This window comes from Capsicum annuum, chromosome 3 (genome assembly GCF_002878395.1).
Source record: "Capsicum annuum cultivar UCD-10X-F1 chromosome 3, UCD10Xv1.1, whole genome shotgun sequence".
Taxonomy (NCBI): domain Eukaryota; kingdom Viridiplantae; phylum Streptophyta; class Magnoliopsida; order Solanales; family Solanaceae; genus Capsicum; species Capsicum annuum.
The window spans coordinates 63,783,685-63,805,218 of NC_061113.1; the positions used below are offsets into that span (position 1 = coordinate 63,783,685).

The following is a 21,534-nucleotide window of genomic DNA, read 5'->3' on the forward strand; positions in this document are numbered from 1 at the left end:
GTAGTGAACCTACCCAGGAAGAGAAAAATTGTACTCACTCCGTTTCACACGAAATAGAAAATATGAATTTGATTTACATTATAATATGTATAAGGTGATAGAAGAGAATATAGGCAGAGGTGAATTAAGAAACTTTCAATGACAACTGAGGAATAATGTTGTGATAGACTGATCACTGGTGTACGTAGTAGCGAAAGTATCAAGTACATAGATTAAGGGTCCGTTTGGGATTACTGTTACAAAACTGCTTATTTGAGAAACACTTTTATAAAATGGCTTTTCAAAAAAAGTGCTTTTAAAAAAGAGTAATTTTTGTTTGTTAAATTCATTCGAAAAGTGCTTTTGATAATCAAATTATGTTTGGATAATCTTTTTCAAGAAGTGTTTTTTTGAGAAAAATGACCAAAAAGGACATCTATCAATAGCCTTTATTACTAAAATCAATTTATAGAGAAAAATTATTTTAAATATCTATGTTAATATTTTTAATTAATTTTTTTATTTAATTAAAAAGTACGTACTCTAAAATAATTTATATATTCTTTAGTCATCATCATCAATGATATTTTCAAATTTATTTTAAAAAATGAGTGAAAATAAAATAACAATATATAAATCATAAAAAATTATGACGTAACTATGAAATGTAAAATTTTAAAAACCAAACGTTAATCAAACTTGTAAGATATATTAATTAATTAATAAGGTATATATATGTGTGTGTGTGATAGGGATATATTTGTCATAAAAAAAATAATTTTCTGCTTCTACTTTTTTTTAGAAGCAGAAATTTTCTGCTTCTTCCCAGAAGCAGAAAAACTGCTTCTGCTTATTTTTAAAAGTATTTTTGCAAGTTTACCAAACACCCTTCCTTTTAAAAAAAGTGTTTTTTTCTCAAAATAAGTACTTATTTTGAGAAATAAACACTTATTTTGAGAAATAAGCAATCCCAAACAGGCTATAAATATGAGTTCTAGCGTAATATATAAACTTTACAAATGTTGAAACAATTTGCAGTGACAGCACGGTGGTCAACGACGTGCAAAATGCACAGTGTGGAAAAACAGTTGGATTCCGGTTACATCATTTTGGCACACTATTTTTCTTAAGAAAATAGGTGTAAAAACGGATGATTGTTGCTGGATTCGATCAAGGTCACAACGTACATATGCATATATACAAAATTATTTCTAAAGTTAATGCTGCACATGTTAATTGCTTTTTTTTTTTGGGTTTTTCCTCCGGGGAATTCAAACTCGAAACCTCCAATTAAAGATAAAAGAGTATTTATCACTCCACCACAACTCTTGTTCGTTGATGTTTATTTCATTGCAGTAGTACATACCAAGTTTCTGGAATTCAAATAATGAAATTAAAATTTGATCCGATAGTTTCTTTTTATAACTGTTCTTAGACTCTGTTTTTTCTTAAGAAGTTCACCTTGCTAGTACAGAGGAGATCAAGAAGCTTGGCACGACAGAAGTTCTAGAGGAACCGGATTTGCAGATGATGAGTCAGGCAACTGACAGTTCAGACTAGTTAACATTTTTTCAAAATATTTCTATATTATGCATGCAACCACTGTTGTAGATGATAAGTGAATGAAGTGATATGTCACATCCAAGTAATTTTAAACGTTTAATGCATCTGATATTCCCCGTGTAAGCTTCTTCACATAGCCGGTCCTGAACCAGGGTAAAGGAGGAGGATTTCCAAGGGCAAATCAGAGGCTGCTACCTCATAAAGGTAAGGATAAGGCTGCATACACCTGTGTGATTACCCTTGGTTTGTTCTTGCTGAATGTGTATATGGAGAAAAACAGAGACATGATGCATGTCTAAGTAACAGTAGGCAATGTGGTTCGCACATCTCAATACCAGTTTTAATACTTCTATATGATCATTTGATACATGTATTATACAGCTACAATACAAATCACAAGAAAATTACAGAAGCAGAACCTATATTGTCAAGGAAGATGAAAGTGCAGAAATTCCTCATTGCCAAGATTTTACTGCTTTCTACATCCGAGAACGAATTAAAACCTTTTTTGGATTAGATTTTGTAGGCGTTGAACGCTTGATAGGCTCATCAGAGGACTCAAAGGAATCCAATCCGTTGGCACACTTAGCTGACGCCTCATTTTGCTGCTTCATGTTGTTCACGTCATCCTGAAGTTTCTCCATCTTTGCTTGCATCTCCTCCATCATAACAGTTAAATCTTGTCTGTCAAGTTTAGGACGTGAAGGCGATTGATCCTTTGATCCTTCCTTTACGATTTTACTCCCACCTGCAGAAAAATTGAAAATATTGAAATCCAATTAGTATATCATTCATGCAAATTAACAAGTGTTCGATAAAATCATAATGGAGTATGTGAAAATGCTAGAAGGCTAAAGATAATCATCTCGACTCAAGAAAAATATCAAGTAGGGCTAGTTCCAAGGACGAATGGGTCAAACCTTTAGCTGTTTGATTTATCCAAAATCCGAACAACTGGTCCTAATACTGAAAGGACCTCAAAAAATCAACGAAGGGGTGACGACCATTTCTGTTGTACACAGGATTGGGGGGCTATAATAACATTAATGTAAGTGCTGATGACAGAAATAGCTGGGATCCTGAAGGAGCTTGGAAAAACAAGTGTCCCATGAATGGTGCACGAGATTAACGGCTTAACAGTAATAAGAATTCCAATCTTGTGATTATCATATCGTAAATCAGACAGTTAGTTACTTAGTTGCACTCCAAAAGTTTTATCGAAGTATGATCAGAGAGAAGCGAGGCTGTCTCGGCTGGGGCATAGGGTAAGACGTTTCTCAGGATTAGCCAGGATAACAAACCCACCGGCTTCTTGTTTGGAACAATAGATTATGTTTTGTACCTTTTTCCTCTTCCCCATACATCAACCAAACATGGGAATTGGCAGGCCAAATTATCAATCTCCTAATCATACCCCATCCCCTGAAACTCCCCCCATCCCCTGGACAGGTAAGACCCACTTAAGCTAATTTTAAAAAGAGAATAATTTATCCCATTCTCAATTTGTGTTTTTTATCATGTTTAGGTCCTCCCAGGCACACTCTTGGAACACGAAGTTCCTGTGTTGACTAAGGACAATAAGTCTAGAAGAACGAGTTATAGTAAATGGCATAAAGATAAAATGGTACAAATCATGCATTCACTGGGTTCAACAGTATTCTAAACATCCCAACTTCTGGTGGTTTGTGAGTATTGACAATCCAACTTTAACGCAGAACTAAAACGAAAGAGAAGAAGCAATTAATTGAAAGAAACAATTCCAAAGAAACATAGAAAAGTGGAGAACCATATTTGGAGGAAGGTCATCGGCAGTAAATACAACATGATATAGGAAACAGGAAGTCTTAAATAAGCTATGCGTAAATACAAACATGAGGAAGTAAACCAGGAAACTTAAATAAGCTAGCGCAAATACAAACACGAGGATGTAAACCAGAAAACTTAAAAAAGTTAAGGCGCAAATACAAACAAGAGGATGTAAACCAGAACACTTGAGAGTAATCTGGTGCAAACACAAACATGAGGATGTAAACCAGAAAACTTAAATAAACTAGGCGCAAATACGAACACGAGGAAGTAAACGAGAAAACTTATATAAGCTAGGCACAAATATATAAACGATGATGTAAACCAGAAAACTTAAATAAGGTAGGTGAAACACAAACACGAGGAAGTAAACCAGAAAACTTAAATAAGCTAGCGCAAATACAAACATGAGGATGTAAACCAGAAAACTTAAATAAGCTAGCACAAATACAAACAAGAAGATGTAAACCAGAAAACTTAAATAAGCTAGGTGCAAATACAAACACTCAGAAAGTAAACCAGAAAACTTAAATAAGCTAGACTCTGTAATAGACTGATAACTTGTTCGGCCAAGCTTCTAAAATCAACTTATTTAGAAAAGTGTTTTTCAAAAAAGTATTTTTAATGAGAAGCAATATGTGTTTGCAGTGGCGGATACAGAATTTTTGTACAGGGGGTTCGACATATAAAGAAGTAAGCATATGAAAATTACATTATAAAAACAAAGTGGACACCCGCTAAATTTAACTTGCCTTATCATGTCCTTTTAATATTACTTCCAAGTTTTACTTTGCGAGCCTTCTTAAAAAATACTGTGCCTTTTTATTTCTTTCACTTTACAATTTTATTTTATTTTAATTTTTTTTCTTCCAAATTAATACCCCACACAAAAAAGGTTCTTGAAAAGTGTAAGCATTGAATTATTTATATTATAATATATATTTAGTACTCAATAAAAAATACTAACAACATCAATATTAATATGTTGATTGATAAAATATATTTTAAAAGAACGAGCTATGTAATTCGATAAAATAATCTATAAACGTTGACAAAGCAAAAATTTGTATATTATGTAAAAATAGTCAAATATATGAAGCTATTTTGAACAAACGTGACATAAAACGTATAAAAAGAAATATGTATAGTATTTGGGGGTGGGAGGGGGGTTGAAAATTAATTTGAAAACTATATAATTCTAGCTATGACTTTAAACTAGTATTGAGAGTATCGAAAAAAGAAAAAAATTGAAATATTTTTTCATTCCGACTATGTAAAAATTTTGTACAAAATATTTTATGCCCAATATTTATACTTGAAAAATAATAAATAAATAATTTTTAAATAAATATATAATAAATACACATAAATTAATTAAATAGGCTAACAAATTTTGTTATTCTGTCCCAGTTGCCAATTACAGTGAAACAGCCAAAGCCCAATTGGACATTAAATAGTAAAAAGAGTGAGAAGTGGAAAAGCTTTTAAAAAATCACCAAAACAGCTGAAAGCGAGATTCGAACCTGCGATGTCAATTCCGAAATGCACCCCTGGGCCACTGAGCTACGTTTTTCAGTTTTATTAAGGGGGTTCATTAAAACCATTATATCCTTATACTTCAACTTTGACCTTATATACATAATGTAATTTTTCGGTTGAGGGGGTTCGGGTGAGCCCCCTCATCCTCACGTAGATCCGCCCTGTGTGTTTGGCCAATAAATTTAAAAAGAACTTTTGAGTAGCAATTAGCGCTTGACCATGCATTTTAAAAGTGCTTCTAAGTGTATTTTTAGGGAAAAGTTACATTTTTAGTTTCTGAGAAACAACTTCTGCTACTCGTTAGAAGTAGTTAGTTGCCTCCAAAAGCTTGGCTAATCACCTCATTTTTTAAAAAATAAGCACTTTTCGCCTCACAAAAGCTTGGCCAAACAACCTATTATAGTACAAGATTTGGAGGGAGTAACAAATAGTCTGGAAGTACACTTCCAAACATATTACATATACATTGGTACCAACAGTGATCTGAAAATTAGCGTAGAAAGTTGCCAATATTAACAAGTTTTATTTATAAGCGTGACGACTAGGCCCGCCTGCACGCACCTCGACTAATTCCACATAAGACCTACCACCCCCACCAAACAACAGGTTCCACAGGCTAGGACTGATGGAAAAAAAATCATCTCGCATGTTTGCCTCTACTAGAGTTTGAACTTGAGATCTCATAGTCCTCAACCCACTTGATTGACCACTACACCACACCCTTGGGTGCCCCACATTTTTTTCTGAAAACTGTGATGTCCAGGCCAGCTTGCACGCACCTCGACTAATTCCATGGGATACCTACTATCTCCCACCAGCAACAACTATCATGTAACTCTGTCCACCAAAGCTAGACTAGATGGAACGAATCACCTAGTGTTTTAATCTCTAGTAGGATTTGATCTGAACCTAAAACCTCATGATTCTCAACTACTTCATTGACCAAAAGGCCACACCCTTGGATCCCCAATATTAACATGTCTACCAGCAACTATTTCCAGTTGTCAGTCACAAAATGACCTGAACTCAAAAATTTATACAAGAAAACACAGCACACTCAACAATATGTTGCATTACAATACTGTATGACTTTGAGTTAATGGTCAAAAATACACCTAAAGTATCTCGATTTTTCGAGTTTCATACCTAAACTATCATGTGTGCGAGTTCTGCACCTAACTATTTATCAAAATACGCTTCAACTATCAATTGTTGACTATTCCTACTTAAACAAAGGTGATATTTCAGGTAGGAAAAGCGAATAGATATACGTAAGGTGAGTTTTGATAAATAATTGTTGGTTGTTCCGGTACGAGACTCACATACCTGATAGTTCAGGTATAAAACTCAAAAAACTGGAATACTTTTAGGTGTGTTTTGGACCCTTCACTCTATGACAAGATGAAATCAATTCAACCAATTGAAACCTATTTAAACAAAATCCACGTCAACCTTATCAATTCATGAAACCTTAAAAAGATAGATGGATTCTAACCTGCGACGGTTTTGAGAGACTCGTCAACGGCAGAGACAATAGCGAATTTCCGAAGCTTGCAGAGAATATCACTAATCTTCTCCCGGCCATCAGGGTAAAAAACGTACTCATCTGATTGAGCTCCGTCATAATTGACGGGAACGGGACTGCTGGTTTTCGTTACCGGAGATGCAACGCGGCCACTGTACTCATCTGATGGTTTCTGTTGTTGAGGTCTCCGGTTGGAAAAAAGTTTCCCGGCGAGTTCTCGGAATTGGTGTATAATGCCCATTACTATGCTATCCACAGGAATTTGGCTGCTCTTTCCTTTCCTCTGATCTTTACCTAATATATGAAAAGGACTAATTTTCATGTTTCCTTCATATTTATCCGTCTGACGTCTCAATAGATGTTTCGGCCCGTTATGTATTTGACATTTATTTAGGATCTACTTTAGGTAACTATCTGGTAATTGTAACACTCAAAAATATTTGAGGGTTAATGTGCCTAATTATGATTTATAAAGCTTAAAAATGGACTTAGATGACCTTTATATCGATTCAAAAATGTTTAGGTTGGGTTTAAGGGACGTAAGGAAAAGTTTTAGCGTGATTAAAACCTGGGTATTGCATTGGGAAGGCTTGCGCATTGGGGTTCGTGCTACAAAGAATGAGCTCACTATCTATGGATTGTGTGCCAGGGAGGTGGGTGTTGCGTGTTTGGAGACACCCCCTTCGGAGGTGAAATTTTGAAAACCTTGATATTTTAAGGGTGTTTTGATCTTTTTTTCTTTTAGGAATTGTCCCTCCAATTCTATATGCGCTCCAATTTGTCAAATATCCTTAGATTATCAATTCAAAACTCTTCCCCTTCTCTCAAACCTTTAATATGTTCACGCAAAAATCAAGCTAGGGCTCCTAAATCAACAAAGGTCTTCTCCAACCTCTTTCCCAAAAGTATGTAGAACTAACTTGAATCACAAATCTCTTAAGCCTTCGATTCCTTAAAGCGTATTATGTATTTTATGATGAACTAGAGTTCTAATTGCTTTCATAAAATCTTGAGAGTTTAATCCATGAATTTTCTAAACAAAGACTATTCTTTATTTCTCTTTAGCCGCTCCGTCGGGGGGAGGGCTGATCTGCCATAGTTTTATGGCACTTTCGATGCTTAAAATAGAGAAATTATGCAAGTACTTAGGTCTTTTTGTTAAATATGATGTGTTGTTATGCTGGTTTTGCAAGAAAACAGGTTTCGAAGCAGAGTAGGAGAAAAAGAGATGAAGTGTAGCTGAAAGGCTACTTACGAGACCCACCTACATGCCATAGGTAGTACCTATGGGCTCGTAGGTTGTGGATTTGAGATTTTGAAAGTTGGTTCCATCTCTGATTTCCACGAAGGTCACCTACTAGGCATTGGTGGGACCTACGGCCCCGTAGGTACCCCATAGGTAGGTCATATGAAAGTTGCATGATACTGTCTTTGATTCCTACAAACCCACCTAGGGCCCATAGGTACTACATATGGCCTGTAAGTAGAGTGTAGGTTGATGCCAACCTTATTTTTCTACTTTATTTTGGATAGGTTTTCTAGATTTTCTGATGCAATTATCAACACCAGCCTCGACTTCTACTTTAGCACCAGGCGCGACTTCCACTTTGCCCCCTCGCTCGTCAGTTGTTGGTTTTATGAGTGTACCTCAAAAGTTATTGCAGCAGATGGTAGAGCGAAAAAGGAATTGACTGATCGCCTCACACAAACAGAGACCCAGTTAGCCACACTATTCAGTCAGATCAGGCTATGAGTCTGGACCATATTAGAGGTTTCTTGTCAAAACCCGAGACTACCCCTAGTCATAACATGATGATTAGAGTCACAAGTGACCCAAGCTAACCTATGGTCTGGTATAACTCTAAGTATACTAAAAAAGTAACAAAAATTTGTCGGAATCTAAATTGAAATAACTGGTGGAAATCATAATATTGTAAAATTAAATATCGACCAAAACTGGAAATAAAACTGTCAGATAATCACTTATGTTGAAAATTTAAACATCTGCCTGAAAGCCTCTAAATCATAATGAGTTGTTGGGACAAACCCCCAACTAACTCCAACTAACCAAAACTGAAAGTAGACTCAAAAAAGCCATCGCATGATGAGGACTCACTAATGACTACTGTTGGGTAGTACGGGAACGTGCTTAGAGCGATCTGGGTACTGAGCGTCTGAACCTATATTATGAGATAATATAGCAAAGAAAGTATGCAACCAGTACTTTGAATGTACTGAGTATACGAGATGAGAGAACTAACTAAATATAAGTTGAACATGCATGCATGAAACATGGTAAACTGAATGCAAAACCAAGTATTATCATGTACTGAATGAAAACTGCATATCTGAATAGCTAAATACAAAGTCATGCAAATCTGAATGGAACATAAATTAAAACATAAACTGAGGGAGCTAACAACAATCAGCATACCTTAATCCGAGCAAATTAGGGTCTAACCTATAACCCCAGTTGGAAAGGTGTCAGTGCCTTACCGAAGGTACCAATACTGGTTGGTGTGGATTTACTAAACTGATGTCCTGAAGGACTAGGGTATCAGTCCTAACTGAAGGGTGACCCCTCATAACCTACGATGGCATCATAGTTCTAAAACTTAGGGACTTCTACTAAAGGTCTCAGTCCTAATTGATGGGTGAACCTTCATCCCAGCGTTCACTCGGTGCTAAGTACCACTTCCAACTAAACGACACTGAAAAATGATATATATATGCTCAATATAGTAATGTTCTTGAAAATAGCAATATTTGTATAATCTGAAGTACTCAAACTATGTCAACTGATATATGCACGAAATCCTAGTTATCGGGTGTTCATAACCCTCCAGCTCTAACTAATGCAGCTGAACATGATAATATTAAAAAGCTGATCATAGTAGGGAATTTCATAATTCAAGCCAAAACTCAATCATTTATCAAATAAATGGGGAAAAATTCTGATGCTGAGCATGAGAAGATATTACTGATATGGGAAAACTGGTACTCATGATTCAATTACAAGAACAACTAAAAGAATTAAAGAAAACTCATATTTGACTTAGAATCCAACTTGAAGGGGAATTAAACTTGAGGATTGAGAAATCTTTAGGACTCAATGGGTGGAAGGAACCCACAGATGAATTCCTATATACCTGGAGGTGGAAGCCTTGATGAACTCTTAGAGATCGGACTTGAAGATTGAATAACCCTAATTTGCTTTTAGAGATGAGAAAATCATTTCTTTTCTTGTTATGGATTGATTTTAAGACTTAAGGGTGAGTTCGGGGGGGAAATAGCCTTATATTACATCCTTTGGGAAGCCTAAACGATGTGGGTTATGAGATAAAAGAATGGGAAAAAAACAAAAGCCTTCTTAATTCATTCAGGAAATTCTGAGAAACCGTCGTCATGGCTTACTCGACTTGTTATGTCTGGTAACGAGTCGTTACCTGAGGACCTAAGTTTTTAGGTCCTTCTGTTATGAAAAATGAACCCTTCCTGACGACTTATTAGATCAGATAACAAGTCGTTATGAAGGGTCATTGCCAAAGGCTGAGTTCTTGGTTCCTCACTATTGTGGGAACAGGTCCACACACAATGATTCGTTTAGTTTGACAACGAGTCATGTATTGGACTCGTTTACACTGGACTAAATTTCTTGGTCACTTAATGCCATGGCAAGGAGTCTACGCTACAACTCATTCTGTCTGACAACAGGTCGTTGCCTGAGCCGTTGACACTGGTAGTTTGTCGGTGCCTAAATTTTCCACAACATTTTACTACCACCTTGCTTAAGGTGAGATTGGTGTCCTTGGAAAGCTAATTCAATGGTCTACCTTGTGGTGGGTCTAGAACTAAAAATTTAGGGGTATTACAACATCTCCCCCTTGGGATCATTTGTTCCCAAATGAAATTAACTAAGCTGAAGTACTAGGAAAAGAGCTAAAATCTTGTATTGAGCACTTACTAACTGAACCATGAGTGGATATCTATTTCTGTGATTGATGCGTGGATTGAACTAAACTCATTAATGCATTCTATGACATGAAAGTAGCTGTATTATCTGCGATATAAATGAAATAATTAATTAACTAGTTAAGGGAAATATTACCTCAAGTTGGAACTAAGTTAGAGGAGAAAAGATGGGGGTACTTGGCCAGTATGTCTACCTTGGCTTCCCAAGTATCTCTCTCAACTGACTGATTTCTCCACAAAACTTTCATCAAAGTGACTATCACGATTCAAACCAGGGCCTGGCCATTACGGACATCTCAATTCCCACATGGACCAGAGATCACCCCTTCGTACCTAACTAAATAACACAATATCCCTGATGTCGGATGAATTCTAAACATATAACAAGATGAATTCAAAGAAAATTTAAAACGTGTCTATCACCAACGACCGACGACCAATCAAACGCCCAATATCCACAGTAATCTAAACAAAGCCTTCTAGACAAAGTACCAAAATTGAATATCAATAAAGCGTCGGGATATTCCCCCGACTATAGATAAAAACAAGTCTAAACAGTCTGAGATGTAAGACTTCAAAACATGAAATGTAGATTTCCAAAGTATGGAAGCTCGCCACTTCAATGTCAACTCACGAGCTGATCTCGAACCCTAATCACTGAACAGGAGAAGTAGAAGTATGGCCAATTCCTACATCTCATAGGGATACAATGTGTGAAGATGATTAACGATTGGGACGCTAGTATGAAACTCAGGGATAAGGATTAAAATAATTACATTATCAAAAATTCAAAACCATTCCAATCCAATGCATATAATCAAATGCATATACATAAATATATCATATGCTGGGATAGGAAAAAAGGCTTAACTTGCATTTTAAAACTTTAGTCTGAGTTGTGTAGCTCAACCGTCATAACATACGAAGGCACCCACAGAATATATTGGCCCAGCTCTCCCCCAGCTGGTAGGGCCTCAGTACGTATGGCTGTATGAACCAGAGGGTAAACATATACACTATAGGGGACTCGAACCTCCCTGCATATCAAGGTGACACGAGCACCAAATCATGTAATAAGATATAAGGGACTCGAACCTCCCAATCATGTGATATTAATAAGGGGGACTCAAACCATCCAATCATATAGATCCTCGAGTCGATAACTATAGTTTCAAGTATGGGTTCCTCAGGACCACCACTTTTACGACTCAGCTACACAACCCTTATTAAAGCCCAATTAAAAATATTTATCACACGTTCTTATTCATTGAACCATATTTCATATTAAGGCATACATTTTTGGTATTGTCATTCTAACTATACTTGTAAAGTAACAACAACATGCCAAAACAACATCACTTGAGGGAATTCACAACCCCCTTGGTTCAATTATACAATAACTTGTGAAAACACAAAACCCACAAGGTTCAATTATGCAACAGTTCAAGGATAATTCAATTCCCACATTTCTCATAACTAAAAACCAATTTCACAAGATGGGGTTGAGGTCGTAACAACTTCAAAAGTCACAAGTTTTGAAAAATCATAATCCCTTAGTTTATTCACGATACCCATGCACCCCATAAGTTCAAAATCATAGTTAAAGCATGAATAATCATATATAAACCATGGGAAAACATTGTTCAACAACAAACATTCAAAACCCTCAGCCCATGTTTCAAAATCAACATCAATATCTCATGAATAACACTTTAAAACATATGACTTTAACAAATTAACAATGAGGGAAGAGTAATATGCCTGAAATATAAAGTTTCACAGAAGGAATTCAACCCTTAAGCTCTACTTGACCCACTTCTTAGAAACCCTAAGTATGGTTGCTTGAGAGAATTTAAGAGAGCTTTTGAAAGTGTTTTAGTGATTTAACAATGCTACTGGGGTCCCCATTAGGGTTTTAGTTCATGGGTTATAATTGGGGTAGAGGGAAAATATCCAGAGTGCCTTTAATAAAAAGACTAAAGATTGTGCAAGTGACTACGGATATACAAGTGACTACGGATCGCTATGCAACTCGTATAGACACATTACAACTTATCACAAGGAGTCGTAGTCAAGACAGAACCACCATGACCCCATACTGGTCAGATTACGATTCATACCACTAACTCGTAACCATACATAATGATTCGTAACTATTTCTTGTACTCAAGACAACAACAATTCGGGATGACACACTGGACGCCCTACGATTTGGACATAACAACTTGTCATGAGTCTTTATGACTCGTGGCCTCAAGTTGTAATAAAGACAATGTCTTGGGCAAAAGTTTTTGGACACCTTACGACTTAGTCCTTATGATCCGTTAGAAGTCTTAACGACTAGTTAAGATCCACTCGTACTCAGAGCAGAATACTAAGCCACTTATTTTGATTAAGTCACGACTGAGTCCCTATGACCTTTCATAACTCCCTACGACTCGTTAGAGGAGTCGTAGTCAGAATAATGAGGATAAAATTTCAAAAAATTTGTAAGGACCGAAAACCAGGGGTGTTACATACTCCCCCTTTAGGATCATTCGTCTTCGAATGATAGGACATGATATTTATTCACACGATTTGACTCTAACACATCCACACTTACCTTTAACAAATACAGAAAATAAAGATGTTAAGGAATACACATACCTCAAGCACGATTATCTAGAATAGATAACAAGAATAAATATTTGGACTTTATGTCCTCCTCGGCTACCCAAGTATCTTCCTTAACCCTTTGGTTCCTACAAAGAACCTTTACCGAAGACACGTCCTTAGTCCACAATTGACAGACTTGCCGATCCAAAATCTCAACTAGAACTTTCTCGTAGGATAAGGAATCCAAAATATCCACCTTCTCCAAAGAAAAGACCATCGAAGGATCACCCACATATTTTCTTAATATTAAAACATAAAACACCGGATGAATGAAGCTAAAACTAGGTGGAAAATCCAATTTGTATGCAACATTACCAACCCTCTCTAAAACTATGTACGAACTAACATAACAGGGACTGAGCTTTCCTTTCTTACCAAACTACATCACTCCCTTCATGGGCGACACCTTCAAGAACACCCAATCACCAACACTGAACTCCAACTCCTTCGGCCTCATATCTGCATAGGACTTTTGGCAACTTGGGTGGCCTTAAGTCTATCTCAAATCACCTTCACTTTCTTCATAGCTTGGTAAATCAAATCAGGGCCAAATAAATATTCTCACCAACCTCAAACCACCTCATAGAAGACTTACACCTCCTACCATTTAAGGTATCAAATAGAGTTATACCAATGCTAGAGTGATAACTATTGTTGTAGGCAAATTCTATGAGCGGTAAGCGGTCAACCTAACTACCACCATAATCAAATACACAAGCCCGAAACATATTTTCCATAACCTAAATTGTCGTTTTCGCTTGCCTATCCATCTACGGGTAGAAAGCGATACTATGGGCTACCTTAGTGCCCAAACCTCGGTGGAACAACCTCCAAAAATAAGACAAGAACTGAGTACCTTAATAAGATATGATAGAAATTAGAGTACCATAAAAATTCCCGATCTTCTCAATGAACAACTTGGCATAATCTTCAGAAGAGTAATTAGTCCTCATGGGTAAAAAGTGAGCAGACTTAGTCATCCTATCTATGATGACCTAAATTGAATCAAATTACTGGAGAGACCATAGAAAACCGATAACAAAATCCATATTAATTACCTTCTATTTCCACACCGATAGTTCAATCTCTTGAGATAACCCACCAGGCCTCAAGTGCTCTACCTTCACTTGCTGACACACCATGCACTTAGCCACAAAATTGGGCATATCCCACTTCATGTTATTCAACTAATAAATCTCCTTAAGATCATGCTATATTTTCATCGAACCGAAATGAATAACATAACGTGACTCATGAGCTTCGACCAAAATTCTTTCTCACAACCCATCAACATCGGGAACACATAATCTACCTTGGTATCTTGAGATGCCATCACCACCAATCTCAAAAATCATCACCTTCTGTCTACCTACATCGTTATTAATTTGCATCATAATAGGATCTAATATCTGCTTCTCTTTCACTTTAGCACCAAGAGATGACCTTTCCACCTCTTGAACAATCACACCACCATCCTCGAAATCTAAGAGACAAACTCCAAGATTAGTCAAATGGTGAATATCCTTTACTAAATTTTGCGTTTCCTCATCCATATGAGACAAGCTTCCCATGGATAACTGCTAAGAGTATTAACAACCACATTAGCTTTACCTGGATGATAGTAAAGACTCTTGTCATAGTCCTTTAGCAACTCAAGCCACTTTATTTTCTTGAGATTTATCTCTTTCTAAGTGTAAATGTATTGCAGGCTCTTATGATAAAAATAGATATCAATATAGACCCCATATAAATAATGCTGCCAGATCTTTAGAGCTAACACCATAACTAATAAATCTAAATCCTGAGTTGGATAATTCTTTTCATGAACTTTCAACTATCTAGAAGCATAAACAACCACCTTGCATGCTGCATCAACACACAACTCAATCCTACCTAGGACGCATCACAATATGCAACAAAATCACCAGTGCCTACTGGAAGAGTCAAGATAGAGTCAAAGTTAACTTATCTTTCAGCTTCTTGAAACTACCCCCACAAGCATCAGATCATAGGATTTTTACCTTCTTCTGAGTCAACTTAGTCAATGGAGTAGCAATAGAATACAAACTCTCCATAAACCTTTATAATAATCGGCTAAACCCAAGAAGCTCCGAATGTTGGTTGGAGTCGTGGGCCTAGGCTACTTCTTAACCAAAACAACCTTTTGTGGATCCACCATGATGCCTTCACTAGACACAACATGTCCCAGATAAGTCATAATATTTAGCCAGAACTCACACTTAAAATTTTTTGCATACAACCGCTGATCCTTTAGGGTCTGCAAGATAAAGCAGAGGTAATTGGCATGATTTGTCTTACTCTTTAAACATACCAAAATATTATTGATAAAGACAATCATGAGTAAATATAAGAACTAGAAGAACCCAATTCATAAGGTCCATTGATGCTATGGGGGCATTAATCAAATCAAAGGACATCACCAAAAACTCAAAATAACCATACTGAATTTGAAAAACAGTCATAGGGATACTCGTCTCCCTAATATTCAATCGATGGTAACCAGAACTTAGCACCCTGTAGCTGATCGAACAAATCACCAATCCTTAAAAGGGGATATAATATAAGTCAAATGGCCACCTTAACTTTTGATGCATCATTCAGAGTCACTATGTGAAGAATCAAGCTTTGGTCACATGGAGGGCATGGGATCATACTTGGAGGGGTCGATTTGAGCATGCCAACAAATAAACCCGTGTGTGGAAGATTGCTTGGGGCCTTGAAGACTTGTAGACTCATGGGTTTGGACCACATTTGATGGGTCACAGTTTTGGTTCCCTTTATTGAGGGATTTTTTGGTCACTTAGCCTTAAAGGCATTTTGGTAACTTAGCCTTGTCCATTTGACACTCCATGGCCGCCCCTCCTTCATTAAGGGCATTGGAGTTATGTTGTCACTCATTATGTAGTAAGGCTATATATAGTCTCTTTTAGGTCTTCTCTCTTTAGTTATTAAATGATGAAAATATGAGACATTGAAAATCCTCTCTCTTGAGAGTAAACCACCGTAGGGTAGTTCTTAGTTAGGGCTTGGATTAACCATTGTAGTTTAGGGCTTAGAAAAGCCAATATTGTTCTTTACTTGGAAATAGTGGATCTTGAGGCGAGTTGATTCCCTTGGCGGTCACCGTAAGAGTGGATTGTTATTGTTACATTCATTAGGGTTTTTTGAGTTTAATATACTCTTTAGTTCTTGATCTTTGTAATAATCTATGTCTCACTATCTATCTTTACCTTTCTTGCAATTGTGTTACTATTTGTATCTTGTAATCGCTTGTTCTTGTTGAATTCGAATCTTGTGTGAATTGTGTTCATCTTGTTCTTGTTGTATTGTTGCTCTTTTGGTGTTAAAACACTTTGTAAACTCGTGATACTTGTGTTGTTATTGTTGGCCGAAAACTAGCACTCAAAGGGGACCTTAGGTTGCTCTCAATATATGAACTGTTTGTGTAGTTTATGTGCCTTACGTGGTCTTTCTCGTATCATTTGGTATTAAAGCCATCATTGATTTCGTTCCCATGAGATCAATCTTAGCCTTGGTAACTTAAAAATAAAAAAAAGTGTTGGAAAACTAAAAACTAAAAAAAAAGGTACAATCTGTCCATTTTTGTGTCTTGGCCAAAATTGTGTTGTTGTTGTTTTGGCCGAGGATTTTGTCTATCTCTAGGTATGTTTTGCTTGTCTTAGTTGTTTCTTGTGTTGGTTTTCTTTCTCTCTAACACTCCTTGAGTCTTAATCCAAGTTCTTGAGCTAAGTTTCAAGTTGTGTGGTGTTAATTGTTGGATGGCTTGTTGTTGTTGTTCTTGGAGTTTATCTTGTTGTGTTGAAGAAGTAGTTTCAAAGGGTTGTTTAATCTTGAAAAAGACAAAGAAGAGTGAGACTTGTGTTTGTCTTGAAAATATTTCCAAGGAAACACCAAAATAGTAAGGAAACAACAGTCCTCCAAAAGGTATAGCTACCACAAAGGAGTAAGACCACTTTTCAAAATTGTCCAAAAGAGGAAAGGAGACGAGACTACCAAAAAGGCTGTCTTGCCAAAAGAGTGAAAGTAGGTCAAGACCTTTTTGAATCTTGAAAAGGGAAGCCAAAGTTCTTGTTTGTCTCCCTATATACGAAACTTGTCTTCCACTTGGAAAAAAATTGAACAATTAAGTTTTGTAACAAAAAATTTTTTCAACTTCAACAACATTCCAATGACCAATAATCTAGTGCCACATCATCATAAGCTCAAGAATTGGAATTCTTAGTTTTATTTTATTGTTTCTATAGTTTCATGTCTTGATTCTAAAACTAATTAGCAACTAGTAATCATCTACTTAGTTGTAGATTAGTTGTTGAGTCCGTTCTTCTTTCGTGTCTTCATTATTAATGTGTTTTTCTTATTTGTAACTCATCGTAGCTTCTTTATTTCAAGTTCGTAAGTAGATTTTGTTTGTGTCTTGAGTCAATCAAACAAAAATCTATTCCGACCACCAAGTAGAATTAACATCTTATTGACTATCGGAGTATAAGCAACTTACAATATTTGCCACTCCAATTGTGAGAATCATAAAGGTGAGTGTATATGAGTGTTGGTAAGGAGCTTTTACTACTAATCTTGTTTATTCATTGTGTAGGTACAAAGGTGATATAAGGGGAATATGTCTTCGATAGCCGGGGATTATTGTGACTACAACATGGGAGACTATGATTGTAGTGAGGGGTTTTTCGTCTATGAAGTTGAGGGAGATTGGGGAGGCTATGAAAATAGCCATGATCAAAACTTGGGCAGATTTAAGGGACACGGTTTTAGAGGAGAAAATAAGGGGAATGAAGTACCTAGTGCTTATGGTGAATTTGGAGATGATGTAGGAGTTCGTGATGATTCTTATGATGACATTGGGGCATGTGAGGAGTCTTACACTTCCCACTCCGAACCTAGATTTGGTGTTAGGTATAATAACTCTTTTATTCGCAAAGCTTATGAGAGCTATGATGAGAGTACACGTGAGGAGTGTGAAAATTTATTTTCTTCACCTTGTTGTACTTCTTATCAAGATTGACATAGTGTGAATGGTTATCCTAGCTATAGTAGAGGTTGTCCCACGAGAAGAAGAGGATATGCACCTCCAAAACTGACGGGTAATTATGTGCCTTACAATGTTGATTCGAGAAGGAGTGTACAGTCTTGAAAGGTGACTATTTGTGGGATACCGGGCTTCCTTGTTGTGTTAAATGATAGGTACTATAGAAATTACATCCTTCCATACATGGTTGACTACTTGGGTTTGTTTCAAGAGCCTTTACTTGTTCCATACTTCTTAGACGGATTTAAGGTTACTGAGAGGGTTAAATTTATCTTCTCCCAATTTGAATACCATGAGGAGGTGTGGTGCGATATTATTTCCTTGACATAAGGTCATGTATACTTAGGTGCAGATTGTTTTGCACAACATAAAGTTCCAAGTATGCAAAATTGGCCTAATATTGTAAGAGACCGATGTGGAAATCGCCTCATGACGTATATTCTGCCCGGGCCGCAAAGAAAAGTGTTTACCTACTACAATCCAAATGATGATGAGATACAAAATATTGAGAGGAGTAAGGATGTGCAAGGTGGTAATCCGAGATCGAAAAAATGAGAGGTTGTGTGGAGCGAAGTGAGGGGATTGCCACTAAACTGAGCTAACATTGTTTGTCCTTCTATTTCTAAGGACATTTGTGTAGGTACCGACATGGAAAGAGAATGAGAGTAATGCCGAAGTGAAGATGCTGCCTGAGCTTGTGGAGGACCTTCACAACACGGTAAAGAAGAGTTTACTCAAGAACTTCAAGGTAAAATAGCTAACTCTTACACTTTTGTGCATGTGAATGATAATTGTGTGGCTAGTAGCCCATTAAGTGTGAGTAGTAGCTTACTTACTTTTGAGTCTAATGATTCTTTACCTCTTGTTGATGATTTACATATTATGAGTGTGGATACACTAGTTGATCCTATTGATGACCAAATTGACTCTTCTTGTAAGATTAATTTACGTCCACCTAGTGTTGAAGCCTATATGTTGAACGGAAGTACATCGTCTTGTGTAATTGGTGTTGATCAACTTATTTGTGAAATTTGTCCACCACTTGAGTATGTGTGTGATGTGATTAATGGAACTCAAGTGAGTGAAGTACTTGAAAATATTGGTCGATAAAAAGGGAGTGAACCCGAGAGCTATTCTTGGGACAACCTTGGGCTTGAAACTGCTTTAAAACTTGATATTGATCTATTAGAGAGTGAGGAACTTGCTTGTTCCAAATCTGCCCGTAGGTTGGATCATGCACTCTTTAGGTATAATGTCTTGTTTGAATATGATATAAACACTCTTAATGAGCCTAGTGGTGAAGAATATGGCATAGCTTACCTTGAAGGCTATAGCCTATATGCTAACCCACTATGGTGTGACAACATTCCTCCTAAAAATGGAAATATCTTCTTGGAAGATGAGAGTATTCTTAAGGGTAAGGAATGTGTAGTCTTGGAGGCTACTCCTTATTCTACTTTGTGTGAATTTATTGTTGAAAGTACTCGTGGTGATGCGTGGTAAACAGTAGTGAGTACACACATGAGGGCACCTTAGTAGAAGTCGACTTGAGTGATACTTTTCTATACTTTCTATTTTCTTTGGATAATATGTATGCTATTATAGAGAGTATACCGTTTAGTTTGGGTGGAAACTACGGGAACGGGGAGTGTTGTCTAGACCCATGTCTATGGTTACTTTTCCCGTTTGAACCCAGTGCCAAATACAGAGATGGTGATATTGGTGCACCCATCTTATTGCTTGGTCTGCATGAGAAGCAAAGTATCACTCTTGGTGAATCCCATAACCAAATCCTTTGTACATCTTTCCTTGTGCTTTTAATATTCCCTTCAAGGAATGCTTGGTTATACTTCAAGTATGTACCACCTTGGCGTGATGATGTTTATTATTGTGCTAACCCTAACCCTCATGCCATGAGGATGTTGTGCTTGTTTGTCCTTTCTCTAGTTTTGCAAGGTATGGATTCGAGGTCGAATCTTTTTTAAGAAGGGGAGGATTATACAAGTCAAATGGCCGCCTTAGATTTCGATGACATCATTCAAAGTCACTATGTAAAGAATCAAGCTTTGGTCGCATGAAGGGCACAGGTCATACTTGGAGGGGCCATTTTGAGTATGCCAAAAAATAAACCCGTGTGTGGAAGATTGCTTGGAGCCTTGAAGACTTGAGGACTCACGGGTTTGGACCACATTTGATGGTTCACGATTTTGGTTCCCTTTATTAAGGGCATTTTTGGTCACTTAGCCTTAAGGGCATTTTGGTAACTTAGCCTTGTCCATTTGACACTCCATGGCCGCCCCTCCTTCATTAAGGGCATTGGAGTCATTTTTTCACTCATTATATAATAAGGCTATATATAGTCTCTTTTAGGTCTTCTAACTTTAGTTGTTGAATGATGAAAATATGAGACATTGAAAATCCTCTCTCTTGAGAGTAGGCCACTTGGATTGTCCATTGTAGTTTAGGACTTGGAAAAGCCAATATTGTTCTTTGCTTGGAAATGGTGGATCTTGAGGTGATTTGATTCCCTTGGCGGTCACCGTAAGAGTGTGTTGTTGTTGTTACATTCATTAGGGGTTTTTGAGTTTAATATACTCTTTTGTTCCTAATCTTTGTAATAATCTATGTTTCACTATCTATCTTTACCTTTCTTGCAATTGTGTTAGTGTTTGTATCTTGTAATTGTTTGTTCTTGTTGAATCCGAGTCTTGTGCACACTGTGTTCATCTTGTTCTTGTTGTATTGTTGCTGTTTTGGTGTTAAAACACCTTGTAAACTTGTGATACTTGTGTTGTTGTTGTTGGCGGAAAACTAGTACTCAAAGGGACCTCGAGTTACTCTCAATGTGTGAACTGTTTGTGTAGTTTTTGTGCCTTCTGTGGTCTTTCTCGTATCAAGATACTTATTTTTCATGGTCACCTTATTTAATTGGCGGTAATCAATACATATTCTAAGGGAACCATCCTTCTTACGCATGAAAAGAATAGGAGCACCCCTTGGAGACACACTAGAGCGGATAAATAGGATGAGACACCCCAAGAAGATCCTTCAACTGCTCCTTGATATCTCTCAACTTAGTCGGAAACATTCTATAAGGAGGGATAGAAATAGGATGAGATTCCGAAAGAATATCAATCCTAAAATCAATTTACCTATCGGGAGGAACACCGGGAAGATCATCAAGAAACACCTCGGGAAATTCACAGACCACAAGGATCGTCTGCAAAGAAGGACCTTTAGATCTAGAATCCTTAACATGCACAACATGATAGAGGCACCCTTTAGAAACTAATTTTTGGGCTCTAAGATACGAGATGAACCTTCCCTTAGGTATTAGGGAACTATCTTTTCACTTGATCACCGGTACATTAGGGAAGTGGAAACTGACCCTTCGGGTCCGACAATCAAGAGA

General features: G+C 36.9%; 1 protein-coding gene across 5 annotated transcripts in view; it reads right to left on the bottom strand.

The window, feature by feature from the left end:
* Positions 1-1,860: 1,860 nt before the first annotated feature.
* LOC107863784 overlaps positions 1,861-21,534 on the bottom strand; it is a 58,472-nt gene continuing 38,798 nt past the window's right edge. For 4 of the 5 annotated variants that reach the window (XM_047409335.1, XM_047409334.1, XM_047409332.1 and 1 more), the window contains 2 exons: positions 6,383-6,706; positions 1,861-2,290 (listed from right to left, as the gene is read on the bottom strand). In XM_047409335.1, the coding sequence (XP_047265291.1) occupies positions 2,022-2,290; positions 6,383-6,653 (540 nt within the window). In that variant the 5' untranslated portion in view covers positions 6,654-6,706 and the 3' untranslated portion in view covers positions 1,861-2,021. Of the gene's footprint in view, positions 2,291-6,382; positions 9,303-21,534 lie in introns of those variants that run through there. The other variant, XM_016709920.2, reaches the window with a different exon arrangement.